At 45.1% G+C, this 15,348-nt stretch overlaps 1 protein-coding gene across 1 annotated transcript; it reads right to left on the reverse strand.

Moving 5' to 3' along the window:
- Nucleotides 1-3,291: 3,291 nt before the first annotated feature.
- TENT5C (terminal nucleotidyltransferase 5C) lies at nucleotides 3,292-10,776 on the reverse strand. Its single transcript, XM_035097384.2, has 2 exons — nucleotides 10,577-10,776; nucleotides 3,292-6,867 (listed from the first exon to the last, which is right to left on the reverse strand). Exon 2 carries the CDS (start codon nucleotides 6,843-6,845, stop codon nucleotides 5,682-5,684), a length of 1,164 nt encoding a protein of 387 aa, XP_034953275.2. The 5' UTR covers nucleotides 6,846-6,867; nucleotides 10,577-10,776; the 3' UTR covers nucleotides 3,292-5,681.
- Nucleotides 10,777-15,348: the final 4,572 nt, after the last annotated feature.

A 15,348-nucleotide genomic window follows, 5' to 3' on the forward strand; every position in this document is an offset into this window, starting at 1 on the left:
AGACTAAGCAAGCACCTGAGTCCATTATGGTTAGAGGATTTCTATTTCAATTGCAGCAATTGTTTGTAAGTTTGCACCTATACATATATGTTATCATATGCAAACTGGTGTTCTCTTTTAAGTAATGCATAACTGACATTTAGAGAAAATCTCTCTAAGCTGCCTATCTAGGCACAGAGACGTTTACTTTGAATTTTACACACCATGATGGAGTGGGCAAGCTGCATCTACGTGTTCTGCAGCCTCTGTTTTTATCCAGGGCAATAAAGCATGCACCCCTCTCCAATATGTTGTTGTTTAGTCGTGTCCGACTCTTCGTGACCCCATGGACCATAGCACGCCAGGCACTCCTGTCTTGCACTGCCTCCCGCAGTTTGGTCAAACTCATGTTCGTAGCTTCGAGAACACTGTCCAACTATCTCGTCCTCTGTCGTCCCCTTCTCCTTGCGCCCTCCATCTTTCCCAACATCAGGGTCTTTTCCAAGGATTCTTCTCTTCTCATGAGGTGGCCAAAGTATTGGAGCCTCAGCTTCACGATCTGTCCTCTCCAATATACATTTTCGGAAAACACACGTGACAAGCCAAAAGTAAAACTACTTCTGTACCAGTTTGAATTCAGAACTGCATTTGTGCCTCACATTCTAACTACTAATGTAATTATATCCAGGGTGTGCAGGGCTGAAACCAACAGGTGTTTGAAACCAGAATTGCGGGGAGGGGTGTTTGCTTCTGAGCCTTTCAGAGCAAACTGTTCTGAAAGCAGTAAGGTTATTCTTGCCGCAGCTATCAAACAGAAACATGGACAACCTACCAAAAAAATACTAATGCAGCAACAACCTAATCTTACCAGAATCTAGTTATCAGTGAAGCGGCAAATCCCAGCAATGCCACTGCTGTACAAATGTGCCCCAAATTGCCCAACAGACACAAAATCCCTTCCCCATAGAAAACTGGATTTCAGAGAGAGGGGTTCTAGCCTAGTTGTCATGCTGGTTTTCTAGCGGCAAGGAGATTTGGGTGGTGCTTTTTTTTTTTTTTTGTATGGAGAAACATTGCATGTGGGGAAGAAATAAGATCCCCATCATACTGAGAACTAAGATCAAAATACTGTTTTTTTACATTAATAAAATGTGGTGTTTCTCACAAAGTTGTGAAGGGAAAATTAACACAAATCATACAGAAGTCAGATATCCCTGTGTTATAATCTAGAATACACATTTGGGTTTGCCTACACTGGATACTAGAGTTGTATCCTTACTGAATACACAGCTGCACAACTGGCTCCCACTGACTGTATCCTTTGATTTTCATTCCATTTGGGCTGCCAGGTTTTATGCATAGCTGGGACCCAGGTGGCGCTGTGGTTAAACCACTGAGCCTAGGGCTTGCTGATCAGAAGGTCGGCGGTTCGAATCCCTGTGACGGGGTGAGCTCCCGTTGCTTGGTCCCAGCTCCTGCCAACCTAGCAGTTCGAAAGCATGTCAAAATGCAAGTAGATAAATAGGTACCGCTCCGGTGGGAAGGTAAACGGCGTTTCCATGTGCTGCTCTGGTTTGCCAGAAGCGGCTTTGTCATGCTGGCCACATGACCTGGAAGCTGTATGCCAGCTCCCTCGGCCAATAATGCGAGATGAGCGCGCAACCCCAGAGTCGGTCACGACTGGACCTAATGGTCAGGGGTCCCTTTACCTTTACCTTACAGCATATGGATTTGTGTAGGGCTTACTCCTTAGCCTTTTCTTCTCCCAAATATATCCCACAAGGCAGTGGAGATTTCCTTCTGGGCCCCATCTGCCCCTCACTTCCCTCTACAGCAGATGCAGAAACTGCCTTCTTGACCATTGGATCCACTCTCTGTCTCGTCTCTTCAATCCACCAGAGCCTGTCTTTGCATGCAGGGGAGGTCCCTAACTCACTGAGGGTTTGAGACCCATCAGCTACCCTCACCTGGTTTAGCCAGCCAGCCGAATCTGTTGCTGGGGCTTGGTCCCTGTCAAATGCTCACAGCTTCAAGGAGCCACAGGTGAGAGTTGAGTGCAGGGTGGGGACCAAAGGTGGGCAACCAAGCCCAGGAGCAGCATGATGTGTCCCCCACCAGCACCCCATACACCCCAGGGTGTGATATGAATACAACAAATAAAGTGAATGGATAATGACTTAGCAGGGACGAATATTAACTTAGGGCACTACTGATTGTTTTCATTCAGGCTGCTCTGGAATTAATGTCTCATAGGCCTGGATGGGAGAGTTTTTTTGTGAAATCTAGGGCACTGTGGTGGTCATGCTAGTATCATCTTAATCAGGGCTGGATTTAAGTTTGATAAGGCCCTAAGCTAATGAAGGTAATGGAGCCCTTTATATGTCCAGCTGTCCTTCGTCAACAATGAATTGTTGCTGTTTTTTTTGTGTTGAATATATGCTATATGGTAATTTATGGACCTAATAGGTATCTAAAGCCATTTGCACATGCAGAATGTAGGCACCCTATACAGTATATAGAAATGAGCAAGTGAAATTTTAGGGAGCAGACTAGCAGGCGGGGCCCATTACTTACATCATAGGAGCCTACACAACACAAAACACTGTTGCTGCATGTAGGTTTTTTCATCTTATATTTTGGAAATGCACATCCAGGTTTTTTTCCCTTTGATTTTTTTTTGGGGGGGGGGGTCCCAAGAGAGTGGGGCCTTAAGCTACAGCTTGTTTTGCTTATACGTAAATCTGGCACTGATCTTAATGCATGTGCTAGGACCAGACAGGAAGGAGCTTGTGCAGTCTCAACCTAATGTGTAAGGAGTTAACAGCCTAGCTCAGGCATCCCCAAACTTCGGCCCTCCAGATGTTTTGGACTACAATTCCCATCATCCCTGACCACTGGTCATCTTAGCTAGGGATCATGGGAGTTGTAGGCCAAAACATCTGGGGATGGCTGGCCTAGCTGGTAGAAAGAGAGACACCATAAGCACTACCCCAGGCACCCCCAAACTTCAGCCCTCCAGATGTTTTGGACTACAATTCCCATCTTCCCCGACCACTGGTCCTGTTAGCTAGGGATCATGGGAGTTGTAGGCCAAAACATCTGGAGGGCCGCAGTTTGGGGAAGCCTACACTACCCCTTGAGAAGTCAATAGGCAAGCTGGTTCCACACCTTTATCCAACCTAAGATGCTAAAGAACTAAAAGGATATTAAATATTTGGCGTTTGAACTGGGCAAGGGGTATGTGGGGGAGTTATTAATTAAGGGGGAAACCCCTTAATGTGGCGGGGGGAGGAAGAACAACAACAACAACAGTCATGTTTAAGTTGACAGACTTTATTTTTCACCTTAAGGAAACCAAAATAAGATACGCATCCTTAGCACTCCGAAGAGCTGCTCATCCGGCAACTGACATTAGGTTTACAATTTAAAGAAATACATATTTACCAGACATGCATGGAAAAGGTTTCTTCCAGCGTAAAGAAATGCTACTCTTAAGATTATAGTCCATTTCAACTTTGAGTTCAATGTTGAGGGGGGGAAAAAAATCTAAACTTTGCTTTGTTGCTGTAGCCCCACTTAATATGATCCTTCTTTCTGTTCCTTCCCCACCCCCACCCCAAGACACAGTCATGTGAAAGGAAGCAATCCTGCACTTTGTAGTCTTTGCATTAAGAGTAAGTATGTGCCTTGCTCTACGGGCAGATCGATGTATAGGCAGAAGAGCACAGCCAATAAACATTCAGGCAGTCTGAAATTACTCAGCAAAAAAATGTGTAGAATGGCCAAAAGCAATTGAAACTGGCAGGTCCTTGGCACTCAGATCAGAAGCCCTACATTTCCCTGCTTATCCGTTTTGTTCAACTACTACTTCAACTCAAGGTGCTGCTGCTTTCCAACAGCCAGCGACATCTGCATTGCTACAGATAGTGTTTATCTCTGTGTTGCAGAAGTAGCAGTACTAAGAACAAGAAAACCCTCTGCCCTCTTGTTTTGAACAATTAAATGAGAAGGGGGCCAAGTACTATTCCACATTAACCCAATGCCGTCCAAATACAGTGTGTTTCCCAAGTAGGTATTTCCATCACGATCACACGCCTAACCTTAGCTTAGTTTCCTTTGGGGGGGGGGACATATACAGAAAGTTTGCCCATTAAGTAAGTAGCCAGGCTTTCAGCTATAGGAACACCGTGGACAGCTATATTGCCTAAGAGGTGGTGGTTGTTTTTTCTTTTACTGCCTTTTGAATTTGATAAGATGAATTTCAAGACTTCTGCTGGGACCCACTATCTGCATTTCCTGTACCTGTGACAGTTCATCAAAACATGGATCCCATTAACATTGCTAACCATAACACTGATCCTTTGCACTAGCAATGTGAAGGCCTGGATTTTTTGGGGGGGGGGACACACATGTGTTTCCCCCCACTTTTTCCAATTTTTTTCTGGGTCTTCCACATCTCTAGTCTATACCATGTTCCCTTTTAACAGCCTTACTTAGACTATGGTGCTAGAACAGCACTTCTTTGCAGGATCCTTTCTTAAAGCCAGGCTCTTTAAACAGCACATGTGAGAAGGCACTCTATTATATACTTGCAGGGGGGCACACAACTGACATTTAGCCAAAAATATCACATTTAAATAAATGGTTTTTTTAAAAAAATTAATGAACCCATTTTTCAAGGGGAATCCCCCCCGAAACTAGAAAATCCATGTTATAGAAACCCTCTTCCAGTCCAAGCCATCTACAAACTTGGGACAATTATTTCAAGTGAGGTTGGTTTTTTTTTACCAATTTGTCTTCAACGATACTGCTGTACTCTAGAAACCCCTAACTATGCACACTTACAAGCCAACGGTACAGTACATAAACATCACAAAGTAAAGCCATCCCAATTTCCTACTGATCAGACTTGTGACATCAGAGACTCGGGAAAATCCTGCAGTTTCAGCTGAACTCTGGGGGCAAAAGTATTCCATATTTCCCTGGCAGGTCAGTCCAAGCACCAGTGGAAAAATAATATATTAAACTTAAGTTTCGTAATTACCATATATTTTCTAGTACTTTGCTTTTTTAAAAAAACTCGACTTGGGTTCTTAGAATTTCTGCATCATGTAACTTAGGATAGCCTCGATTTCTTTAAACTAAAAGTGACAATTGTTGGCAGACTTCATTATCCTCTCCAAACTGAAATTCATTCTTTAGTCCTGCTGCAGCAGCAGCAATGAGTCAACTGCTAATTTAAGACTTTCTGAGGGGGAAGAAAATGGCTTCAGTCCTGCATACAGTTCAGAAGCTGCTTCAGTCCTATTGACTTTGAACAGCCTAATGGCATACAGGACTGTAGCTATGATCTTCCGTAGTCATATCAGCCTAGTCCTCATTATTTGCAAAAAGAGCTTAATTCAAACTTCAGAAGACAACATGGCATGGAAGCCATCGAGCAGTTACTACTAGTCTGGCTTGGCTCCAACAGCATCTTTCTATCTTCAGTTTTCAGAAGCTTTGGGCAATAATATACTGTATACAAACCTTAGGACAGTTCCCCCAGTTAGAGGAGAGGAGAGGAAACTAGGAAAGATGAGGCCCACTCTATGGGTTGACCGAGGCTACTTAAGGAATGAGGAAAGAGAACCAGGAGCCATTCGACTGGGTATGTATGAGATCTGGTTGGTTAGGGGCTTTGAAAAATAGGAAGCTCAAAATCAGTTACAAGGCAGCCAGGTGGGATGAGACTGGCCATAGGTATCTGCGACGTAGTAGCTGCTGAAGTTTGAATCACTGGTATATGGAGCTGGCTGGTAATAGCAAGTGACATTGGTGGCATTCGGGATGAGGTTTTGCTCCACCAGCACTCGGAGCGCCAGAAGGGAGATGAGGTTCAGTATCTGCCTTCGCTCATGTCCCATGAGGCACACTGTACTCTCGTTGACGACTTCGCGCAAGGTCATGAGGTAGTCATATTTGCTCCTGTCCTCTTCCGCAAAGTGGTTCAGGAGGTATGTCTCCAACTTGCGCTTCTGCTCTAGAATGTCTGGAAAGTCTATGAAGAACCTAGAACACATGTAACGCTCGAGGGTTTTGATCTCCTCTTTGTCCATGGGCTTGAAGTCCCTCACAAGCAGATTGCTGTACTTCAAGAGCCCGCCGCCTCGAATCTCCTCGGGGTTCTTGGTGGCGATCAGCCTGTTCTTAAGGTGATCCAAGGCTGCCTCAAAGTCACCATACATGCTTTCGCCAATCACAGTTGGGTGGAAATGTTCGCACATTGGGTTCTCTGAGCAATCATAGAATAAGAGCAGAGAGTCTAGTATTATTTGAAAAGAGTCCACGCTAAATTCAAACTGCCGCCTTATACGATCCACGAACTTGAGCTCTACATTCCTGCCATGCTTGTTGAAGAGAGAAATTAGACTCCATCGGTCAATATCGGTGCACACCTTCACCAGCTTTTCAATATAGGCTTCCTTAAGGGTCATGGGGCTAATTTTGACTGTGTTCACACCTTCAGGCAAGAATTTTAAGAGGGACTGCAAAACCACATCTCTGACCAACTGGAACTCAGTCTCACTTGGGAGACGTACTTGAAAGACAAGGTCTAGATCCTTGCAACCCAGTCCATTGTCTTTGACCAAGACATGACCTGCCACAGAACCATTCAGACGGACGTCGTGCACCTTAATGTTTGCTTCACTTAGCCTGCGGCGAACAGTCTGGACAATATCCTTCAGAGTTATTTTCAGAGTCGGAAAGTTGCCTCTCCCATGAATTGGCACCACCTCGGACAGGACCTCATGAAGACGACTGACCTGATCCCAGCTGAGCACACTGCGGGACAAGGAATCAGCATTTGGTCTATTGTCTGCCATTGTAGATTGATCTTTTAGGTAACTAAAAAAATAGAAAGGAAGGAAGGAAGAAAGAAAGAGAACATGTTAATCAGACCATCCAGTTATACCAACAGGGTACAGCTAATATGAGAGGCTGCAGTTGGTTAGGGAAGGCCTTCATGGGAAGAACTAGCAGCCTGGAAACTTATTCTGTGCACCACCAGACTTGCTGTGGTTCACAGGTTCAGTCCTAGTCGCCCAAGTTGGCTCCATTAATACCAATGGAAGGATGGACTGTGTCAACCTTCCTTTGTAGTCAGTTTATCTGCAGTATATTCTAAGCTTTTATATTTTATATTCCAAGCTTTCTAAAGGTTCAAAGCAGCAAATGCAAGTACTGCTCATTTGTTGTGAGGAACACAAACATCTTCCCTTAAAATACTCTGAATATAGAATAGAGTTGTACCTTAGATTTCTGGTCTCATTACCTTTTCTGTCTATTTCCCCCCCGCCCCCCAAATTTCCACACACCACCACCCCTCTCTCCCTCACCACACAAATACCTATATATTCCAGGTTTAGTTAATATGGCTGAGTTTCTTTGGAGTTTAAGCATCTTAAAAAGCAGAGACATCCCCTTGCTGACAAAGGTCCATATAGTTAAAGTTATGGTTTTCCCAGTAGTGATGTATGGAAGTGAGAGCTGGACCATAAAAAAGGCTGATCGCCGAAGAATTGATGCTTTTGAATTATGGTGCTGGAGGAGACTCTTGAGAGTCCCATGGACTGCTAGAAGATCAAACCTATCCATTCTTAAGGAAATCAGCCCTGAGTGCTCACTGGAAGGACAGATCGTGAAGCTGAGGCTCCAATACTTTGGCCACCTCATGAGAAGAGAAGATTCCCTGGAAAAGACCCTGATGTTGGGAAAGATGGAGGGCACAAGGAGAAGGGGACGACAGAGGATGAGATGGTAGGACAGTGTTCTCAAAGCTACGAACATGAGTCTGACCAAACTGCGGGAGGCAGTGGAAGACAGGAGTGCCTGCCGTGCTCTGGTCCATGGGGTCACGAAGAGTCGGACATGACTAAACGACTAAACAACAACAACCACCACACAACTGCTGCACAAGGGCAGTTTCTAGGCAATGACCCAGAGCTCATTAATTTACTAAAATGCAGTTCACATACCACAACGTCTTGACAGGAAGAATACCTGACACAGAGAGAACCTCTCCTCTTTTCTCCCATACCCTATTTCAGGCACGTCCAACAGGTAGATCGTGATCTACCGGTAGATCACTGGACATCTGTGGTAGATCACTGGTTCCCCTCAAAGAAGCTCAACAACTTTGACTCCCCTAAAAAAGCTCAACTTTGACCTGAACCCCTAAAAAACAGGCTTTCCTCCCTAAAAAAGCTCAACAACCTGAACCCCCAAAAATGGGGTAGATCACTGCCTCTTTTTAACTCTGAGCAGTCTCTTGGGAGTTGGCCACCCCTGCCCTATTTTATTATTCCTTCCAGTAGCACCTTAGAGACCAACTAAGTTTGTCATTGGCATGAGCTTAAGTATCTGAAGAAGTGTGCATGCACACGAAAGCTCATACCGATGACAAACTTAGTTGGTCTCTAAGGTGCTACTGGAAGGAATTTTTTTAATTTTTGTTTTGACGTCAGACCAACACAGCTACCTACCTGCAACTAGCACTATTTTATTATAATATCTTCCACGCCCAACTACAGCAGGGTGTTGTTGTTTTGCTCCAAATGTTGCTTTTAAAACATTTGAAATATTTTAGAGGGGGAAACTGGTGTTGGGTGCCCCATTAAGCTCTCCCAAGGACCTGCGACTTGGAAAAAAATGAATTTTAGTATCCTCGTTGCCAGTCAGACGATTAGGCTCTAGTTTGGGCATTGACCGAGGACAAAACCAATGTACATGCTAATCCCTCTCCCCCTTCACAGGTGCAGGCACATGAACACTGGACTTGCAATGCACATGGACTGCCATTTTACATTCTACTGCTTAGTTTGAACCAACCAATCCAGCATGTCATAGAGATGAGACTTCACCAATGTGCAATGGCAATGCCAGAGAGGTATGTTCAGGCAGTGATCCTTTGTGTAAGGTTAGAAGTATTAGAAGCACAGGGAAGTGTGGCATCCAATACTTGGCAGCTGAACACAGGGGAGGTAGAACAGCTAACACCCAACTGTGGCCTGCAAGTCTTATTTAGTATTGGGGAAATAAGGGGAAATAAGAGAGAGGAAGAAACCCTAATGTCTGTATGGGTGCTAGCTACACAAATGGGGTGCCTTTCCCTGCCTCTTAACCACTGTCACACCTAGGAACGGCAACGGCTCTCTATATTAGCCAGCCCCTCAAAAGAGGGTTTGTTAGTGGCAGAAGCAAAAGGCTAGACAGTCCCAGAAACAAGATTGCAGGGAAAACAGGCGGCAGCCTTCTTAGGAACAAAAAGGGGGGGGAGCTAAGAGCCTTACGGCTCTGAGATATCAACATATTAGTGTGCAAGCTTTGCCCACTCCATCATAATTTATGTTCACAACAGGCAAGTTTCAGAATTCTTTTCGGGGCATTTTCGCAATTAGAAGAACGAACAGGAACCGAGTGGCAGGTGCTTCCTTATCTGCCATGGTAAAACAAAACAACCCCCCCCCCCCACACACACACCTACAAGCTTTCGATCACATGTGGCCTGTGCCCCAGTGGGAAAAGGAATCAAAGTTGGAAGGGGCACCCAGAGTCATCTAGTCCACCCACGCCCACATGCAGGAATCTTAACACACGGTCCCCTATCCAATTTGAAACCATACCAGACCCGGCTTAGTTTTGCAAATGTGCTAACAGTTTTATTGCTGTGCCAACCAAAGCTTAAGTTACATATTTCAACCAGACCGAGCGATAAGACACCCAATAGCTACATGGAATTGTATTCAAGGCAGCTTTGCAATTTCTTTGTACAGTAATTAAGTTTGTACCTCCCACTCTGATCTAAAGACAAGTACCCATCACGAACTTTTATTGGTCTCTACTCCACACCCCTTTTCTATTTAACTTGGTGTGAAGAAAAGATCTATGCAAGGGGGCTGTGAAACACAAGAACTTACTTATGGTTTTTAGCTAAGACACTCACTACTGGGGCTTCTTCCCCCTTAAAAAAACAAAAAAAAAAACCACCTCCTAACATTATTGCGTGCATTTACTCAGAAGCATGCCACAGCAATTTCGGTGGCAATTACTCCCAAGTATTTAGGAAAACAAGCCGCATCTTGAAGAATGTGTGTCACAGTAGAGCAAGGCGTTGGAATAAGAACGGACCGCATACAAATGCAGGGACGGTCGTGCGGATGGGAAGACCGGCAACTTCCCATGCTTCCGCTATTAAAAACTCTATGCAAGCAGGAAAGGGGAGCGAACCAAAGAGCAAAAACCCACTCAACCCCTTCTTTCCCTGATGCGCTAGCTTTCTGCTTGCAGGGAGCGCGCATTAACAGGGCGCAGCAGCTGGGCGGCGGCGGCGGCTGGCACCCAGTAGTAGCGCTGGCGTCCATTCCGCCATCCAAGCTTCCTGCCATTTGCTTGGCATATAGGGGCTCAAAGTCTCTCCCCCCCCCAAAAAAACCACTCTCTGTTCCCTATGTCGAATGGGCAAAGCTCAGCTTTCAAGCTAGGAGTTTCCCTTCGGAGGAGGAGAAGGAGAGGAAGGGGAAAGCGGCGCCTCCCTTCGCCTCCGCGCTCCACTCACCAAAGCGCCGCAGGCTCCTCTCCAAAACGCGCAGCAACAGCAGCTGCGGCCAGAATTTTCTTGCGGGGGGCCGTCCCGCGTGTCTAGCTTTATAGAGACCCGCCTTCCAGCGGGACCCCGCCCCGGCAGCCGGAGGCGAGTGGAGGCGAGGTCCCTCCTCGGGTTCGTTCAGCCCAGATCAATTGATTGGGCGTTCCTGTTTCGCTCCGCTGCCAAGCTGGTTTGAAGCCGGAGTAGGCTGAGTGAGATCGGAGTAAGCCAAAGCCACCTGCAGGTGTAGTTGGGTTTTTTGGGGTTTTTTTGTTTTAAAGGAAGGCACGCCTCTGAAATGCAGTTACCGGTATTTACATAGGCACCCCCATATCCAGTGGCCTGAGGTCTTCTTCCCATCATCCACACTTCCCCCCGGGTATAGCTATGATGAGACTGCTTCTATTTCCTGGAGTCCAAGCAGTGATTGGGTTGCCATGATAAGAAGCAGCAAACATAGGTGGCCGCCTTCGGGATGGGTCGAGGGGAGTGCATGATGCTGCAGGAATTTTTGATAAATCACGAATGATTCTGCAAATAAATAGATACTTTTCAGCTCCAATTTGGGGGGTGCCCTCTGCCGGTTCTTTAGATGTCATCCTATGAAATTAACCAAGATCACTTTATGACTTAAGACTTACTCAGACACCAGATGGTTTTACTTGTACAGGATGCTAAGTGCTTTATTAAAGCCGGGGAAAACTTACAGCTTCTATTCTTAAAGCCATAAATGGCTGATAATGAGAAATGGAGCAGAGGTTTGTGGTCTCACACTCGTGAACATAACTTGTGATTGGTGGTGAATGCATGCAGCACATTAATTGAAGGAGGAGGGGAAGAATTAAAGCATGTTAAAATGTGTGTTACTTCAATTGTGAAGCCTACTGTATCAAGCTTCCACGTTTTTACAGCTTTTCCGCTGCTGCAAAATGAGCAAAAATGAGCAAAATGAGCAAAAAACTCTAGAGCAAAAACAAACAAACCAAAATTCTTTGCCAAACTTATTTGAAAGACGAAAGAAATACTATGAGCGTGTGCAGTTTAGCATTTTAAGCTCACTTAAGTCACAGCATGATTATTACAGGTATAAAATGGAGCGTCCTTCTGCTACCCTGATGCTAGACACATTTTCATGGGATGAGCACAATTCTGTAGGGAAAGATATGTGTTTAAAATAAAATAAAAGTTCATTTTTTAAAGCTGGAAAAGCTGGCAGGTTCAAAGGTGGTGTTATGTAGCACTGAATTGCTTTGATGTATGTATGTATGAATGACACTCTGCACATACTCTTATTAAAAAAGAGTTCTTTATTTCAAACATGGCAATAAACAAGGTAGTGAGCTTATACAGAAACAGAAATTCAAACAACGAGCAGTTTTGACATTAATATTTTTATTTGTTGAAGCTGAACAATAACCATAACAAAAGAGTTAAAGAATTAAAATGCAAGTCCTTTAAAATTGTTGCTTCAGTTCCTATGTATAGATTGCTCCTCAGTGAAGAAAACAGATAACACCTAAATAAGCAGCAAAGGGGCAAAATTAATCACTGTTCCTTAACCTGATTTCCAGGTACTTAGCTGTCAAGTTATGTCCCTTTTGCAATTTGGAAAACTAATGAGAGATTTAACATTCTTCACTTCACCTGGGACCCAGGTGGCGCTGTGGGTTAAACCACAGAGTCTAGGGCTTGCTGATGAGAAGGTCGGCAGTTCGAATCCCTGCAACGGGGTGAGCTCCCATTGCTCGGTCCCAGCACCTGCCCACCTAGCAGTTTGAAAGCACATCAAAGTGCAAGTAGATAAATAGGGACCGCTCTGGCGGGAAGGTAAACGGCGTTTCCGTGCACTGCTCTGGTTTGCCAGAAGCAGCTTTGTCATGCTGGCCACATGACCCGGAAGCTGTCTGAGGACAAACGCCGGCTCCCTCGGCCTATAGAGCGAGATGAGTGCCGCAACCCCAGAGTCGGACACGACTGGACCTGATGGTAAGGGGCCCCTTTACCTTTACCTTTACTTCAAGAATGTCAGCTATACATGTGGCTAAATAATACAATGGGGTACTTGAGTTTCGGTGTGATAGGAAATCAAGAACATCTCTTTAAATGCATTTATAGTCCAATTCTATACATGGATGCTTACTCATAAGAAAGAGCTATTGTGCTCAAAGGGGCTTAGGTTTGCAACCCTCAGTCTCCATAGGACCTACAGGAATGCAAGCCTTTACATATCTTCTCAGATGTAAGCCCCACACATTTCCTTCGTACTTACTCCTAGGTAATGATTAAAACAGGATTGCAGTCTTACTCCCTAGAAAGTGTTTTTGGGTCGCAACATAAAGGAAAGAAGACTCGCCTCTTTGCAAAAGCTCCCCAGTCAATTAGGAAGAGAAAGGGTATGGGGGATCTTTAACTAACACACATACAGAAGCAAAGAAAGCTAATGTTGGTCCTAATACATTGCCTTATAAGTTCTGACGTTAAATTCTCTTCTCTCATCCCCAGAATCCCCCCACCCCTCTTGTGCTTTCTTCCCTAGTAGCTCACTCCCCTCGCCTTCCTTCCCAGCTTAACAGGCAACAAAGGAAGCATCCAATTTATTTATTTCTTTATAATTATAGTTTGTGGTTGCTGGGATCCATCTGCCTTCAAGAGAGTGCCATGGCAGGGTGGATAAAATCAAGCCACTGGAGAGTTACAGCGCCTGCTGTGGCTGTAGAGATCCAGATGAAAGAGACATGTTTCACTGCAGCCACTTTCGCTGATACAGATGCATCATGGCGTTTCTGCACTCCTCCCAGTGGTCAATTCCAGCGGGTTTCCAGATTGTCCTTCCGCCCCCCCCCTGATTTTATTGTCCCATCTTTTATTTTGGTAAACCATATGAAAGAAATGAATGCGTAAAAAAATAAATTTGTTTTAAAGGTACTGGGAGACTCTTTGTACAAACCCCGTTGCTACAGCTGTGCAATTCAGCCATTGTTCTAGCTGCAAAAGAAGCAATTGCCTGGCAACAGCTTGTCATAAACTTCTGGAGGACAGCTGCCACCTGAACCCTCTTGCTCTACACAGGTAATAGAAGAGGGATGCGGGTGGTGCTGTGGTCTAAACCACTGAGCCTCTTGGGCTTGCCGATTAGAAGGTCGGCAGTTCAAATCCCTGCGACAGAGTGAGCTCCCGTTGCTCAGTCCCTGCTCCTGCCAACCTAGCAGTTCAAAAGCGCGTCAAAGTGCAAGTAGATAAATAGGCACCGCTCCGGCGAGAAGGTAAATGGCGTTTCCGTGCGCTGCTCTGGTTTTCACGGTGTTCCATTGTGAAGCGGATTAGTCATGCTGGCCACATGACCTGGGAAGGTGTCTGTGGACAAACGCCGGCTCCCTCGGCCTGAAAGCAAGATGAGCGCCGCAACCCCATAGTCGCCTTTGACTGGACTTAACCGTCCAGGGGTCCTTTACCTTTTTACCTTTACCTAATAGAAGAGTCCTATAGGTGGCAGCTGATCCTTTAAATTTTGAGGGATCCTGCTTCCTTGCAGCTTAAAGGACCAGGGACGGGGTAGGGCCAGGAGGCTGACTCCCAAAGCAAGCATCCTTAGGCACATCTACATCCAATTTCCCCATTCCTATAAAACAACCCAGGGTAGGTGGAAAGTGCCTTCAAAATGCATGACTTACTGTACTATTTAATAGTAACATGCTCACTGACCATGGGCAGCAAGGATCATCCAGCAGTGAGTGGTTCAAACTTAAAATAATAATAAAAAATAATTTTATTTTTCATACCCCGCCCATCTGGCTGGCTTGCCCCAGCCACTCTTAATATGCCCTGATACCACAGTGCAGCTGAGAGACTACAGGCCCTCTGACTTCGATTGGCTGAGCTAGCTGACTGTTTCAGTACACGAATGCTATGTAAAGCGGGATAAATTTAAAATCCAGTGCTTATCCGAAGTTACACTGCTTAGTATTGCCCCCCCCCCACCCCAATGGATTTTGAATGACACTGTCGGTATGATTACACTGAGTGTTCTCAGCCCCTTTCCAAACCTGGTACTTTTTGTGTTTGGTGTTGAGATGCTTGGCGGAGGTGTGTTCATTAGTAATGGTGTAAAAAAAAAAGTGGGAAGGGATTAGCTACACTAGCCCCAGAAGCACTACAGTGGGGAGGGGAGGGAGTAGAATTTAGACCACAAACCTCTGATAGATCTCTGAGTTATCAACAAGTGTTTCCGAACCTAATTTCCTTTAACAATAGCATCAAGAAAATGCTTATTTCCCCCTTTTCTAAATCAGGCTGTTGGAACAAAGGATGTAGTTTAGGACTGGATTTTTGTATGGAAGGACTGTGAGCTTGTCTGCTGCGGAAGACAAACTCCTGGCCCAAACATATGCCCATTGGCATCCATCCTGTTCCTTAATTCAACACCCACCTCTATTCTGGCACTAGTTTGCAACAGGCCTGCTGGGAACAAGATGTCTAACTTAACAAGGGTGATTTGCCCCATCTTTGAATCACAAAAACTGGCTGTCATGCAGGTCATTCCCATCCTTAGGTGAAATAATAGATTGTTCTCGGTAGGTAGAAAACAAGAATCAAGAGAAACTAGGCAGTCTTCATCTTATCAAGTGTGAAAAATTATTTTAGGCATTGTGCTAGTCTTAAGACTGTGGTCAGATACAGGCTCCATGGCTTCAGCATCAGCCAGCTTACCGCCTTTTGCTACTCTTAATTGCTCTGTATGTAAC

This window comes from Zootoca vivipara, chromosome 16 (genome assembly GCF_963506605.1).
Source record: "Zootoca vivipara chromosome 16, rZooViv1.1, whole genome shotgun sequence".
Taxonomy (NCBI): domain Eukaryota; kingdom Metazoa; phylum Chordata; class Lepidosauria; order Squamata; family Lacertidae; genus Zootoca; species Zootoca vivipara.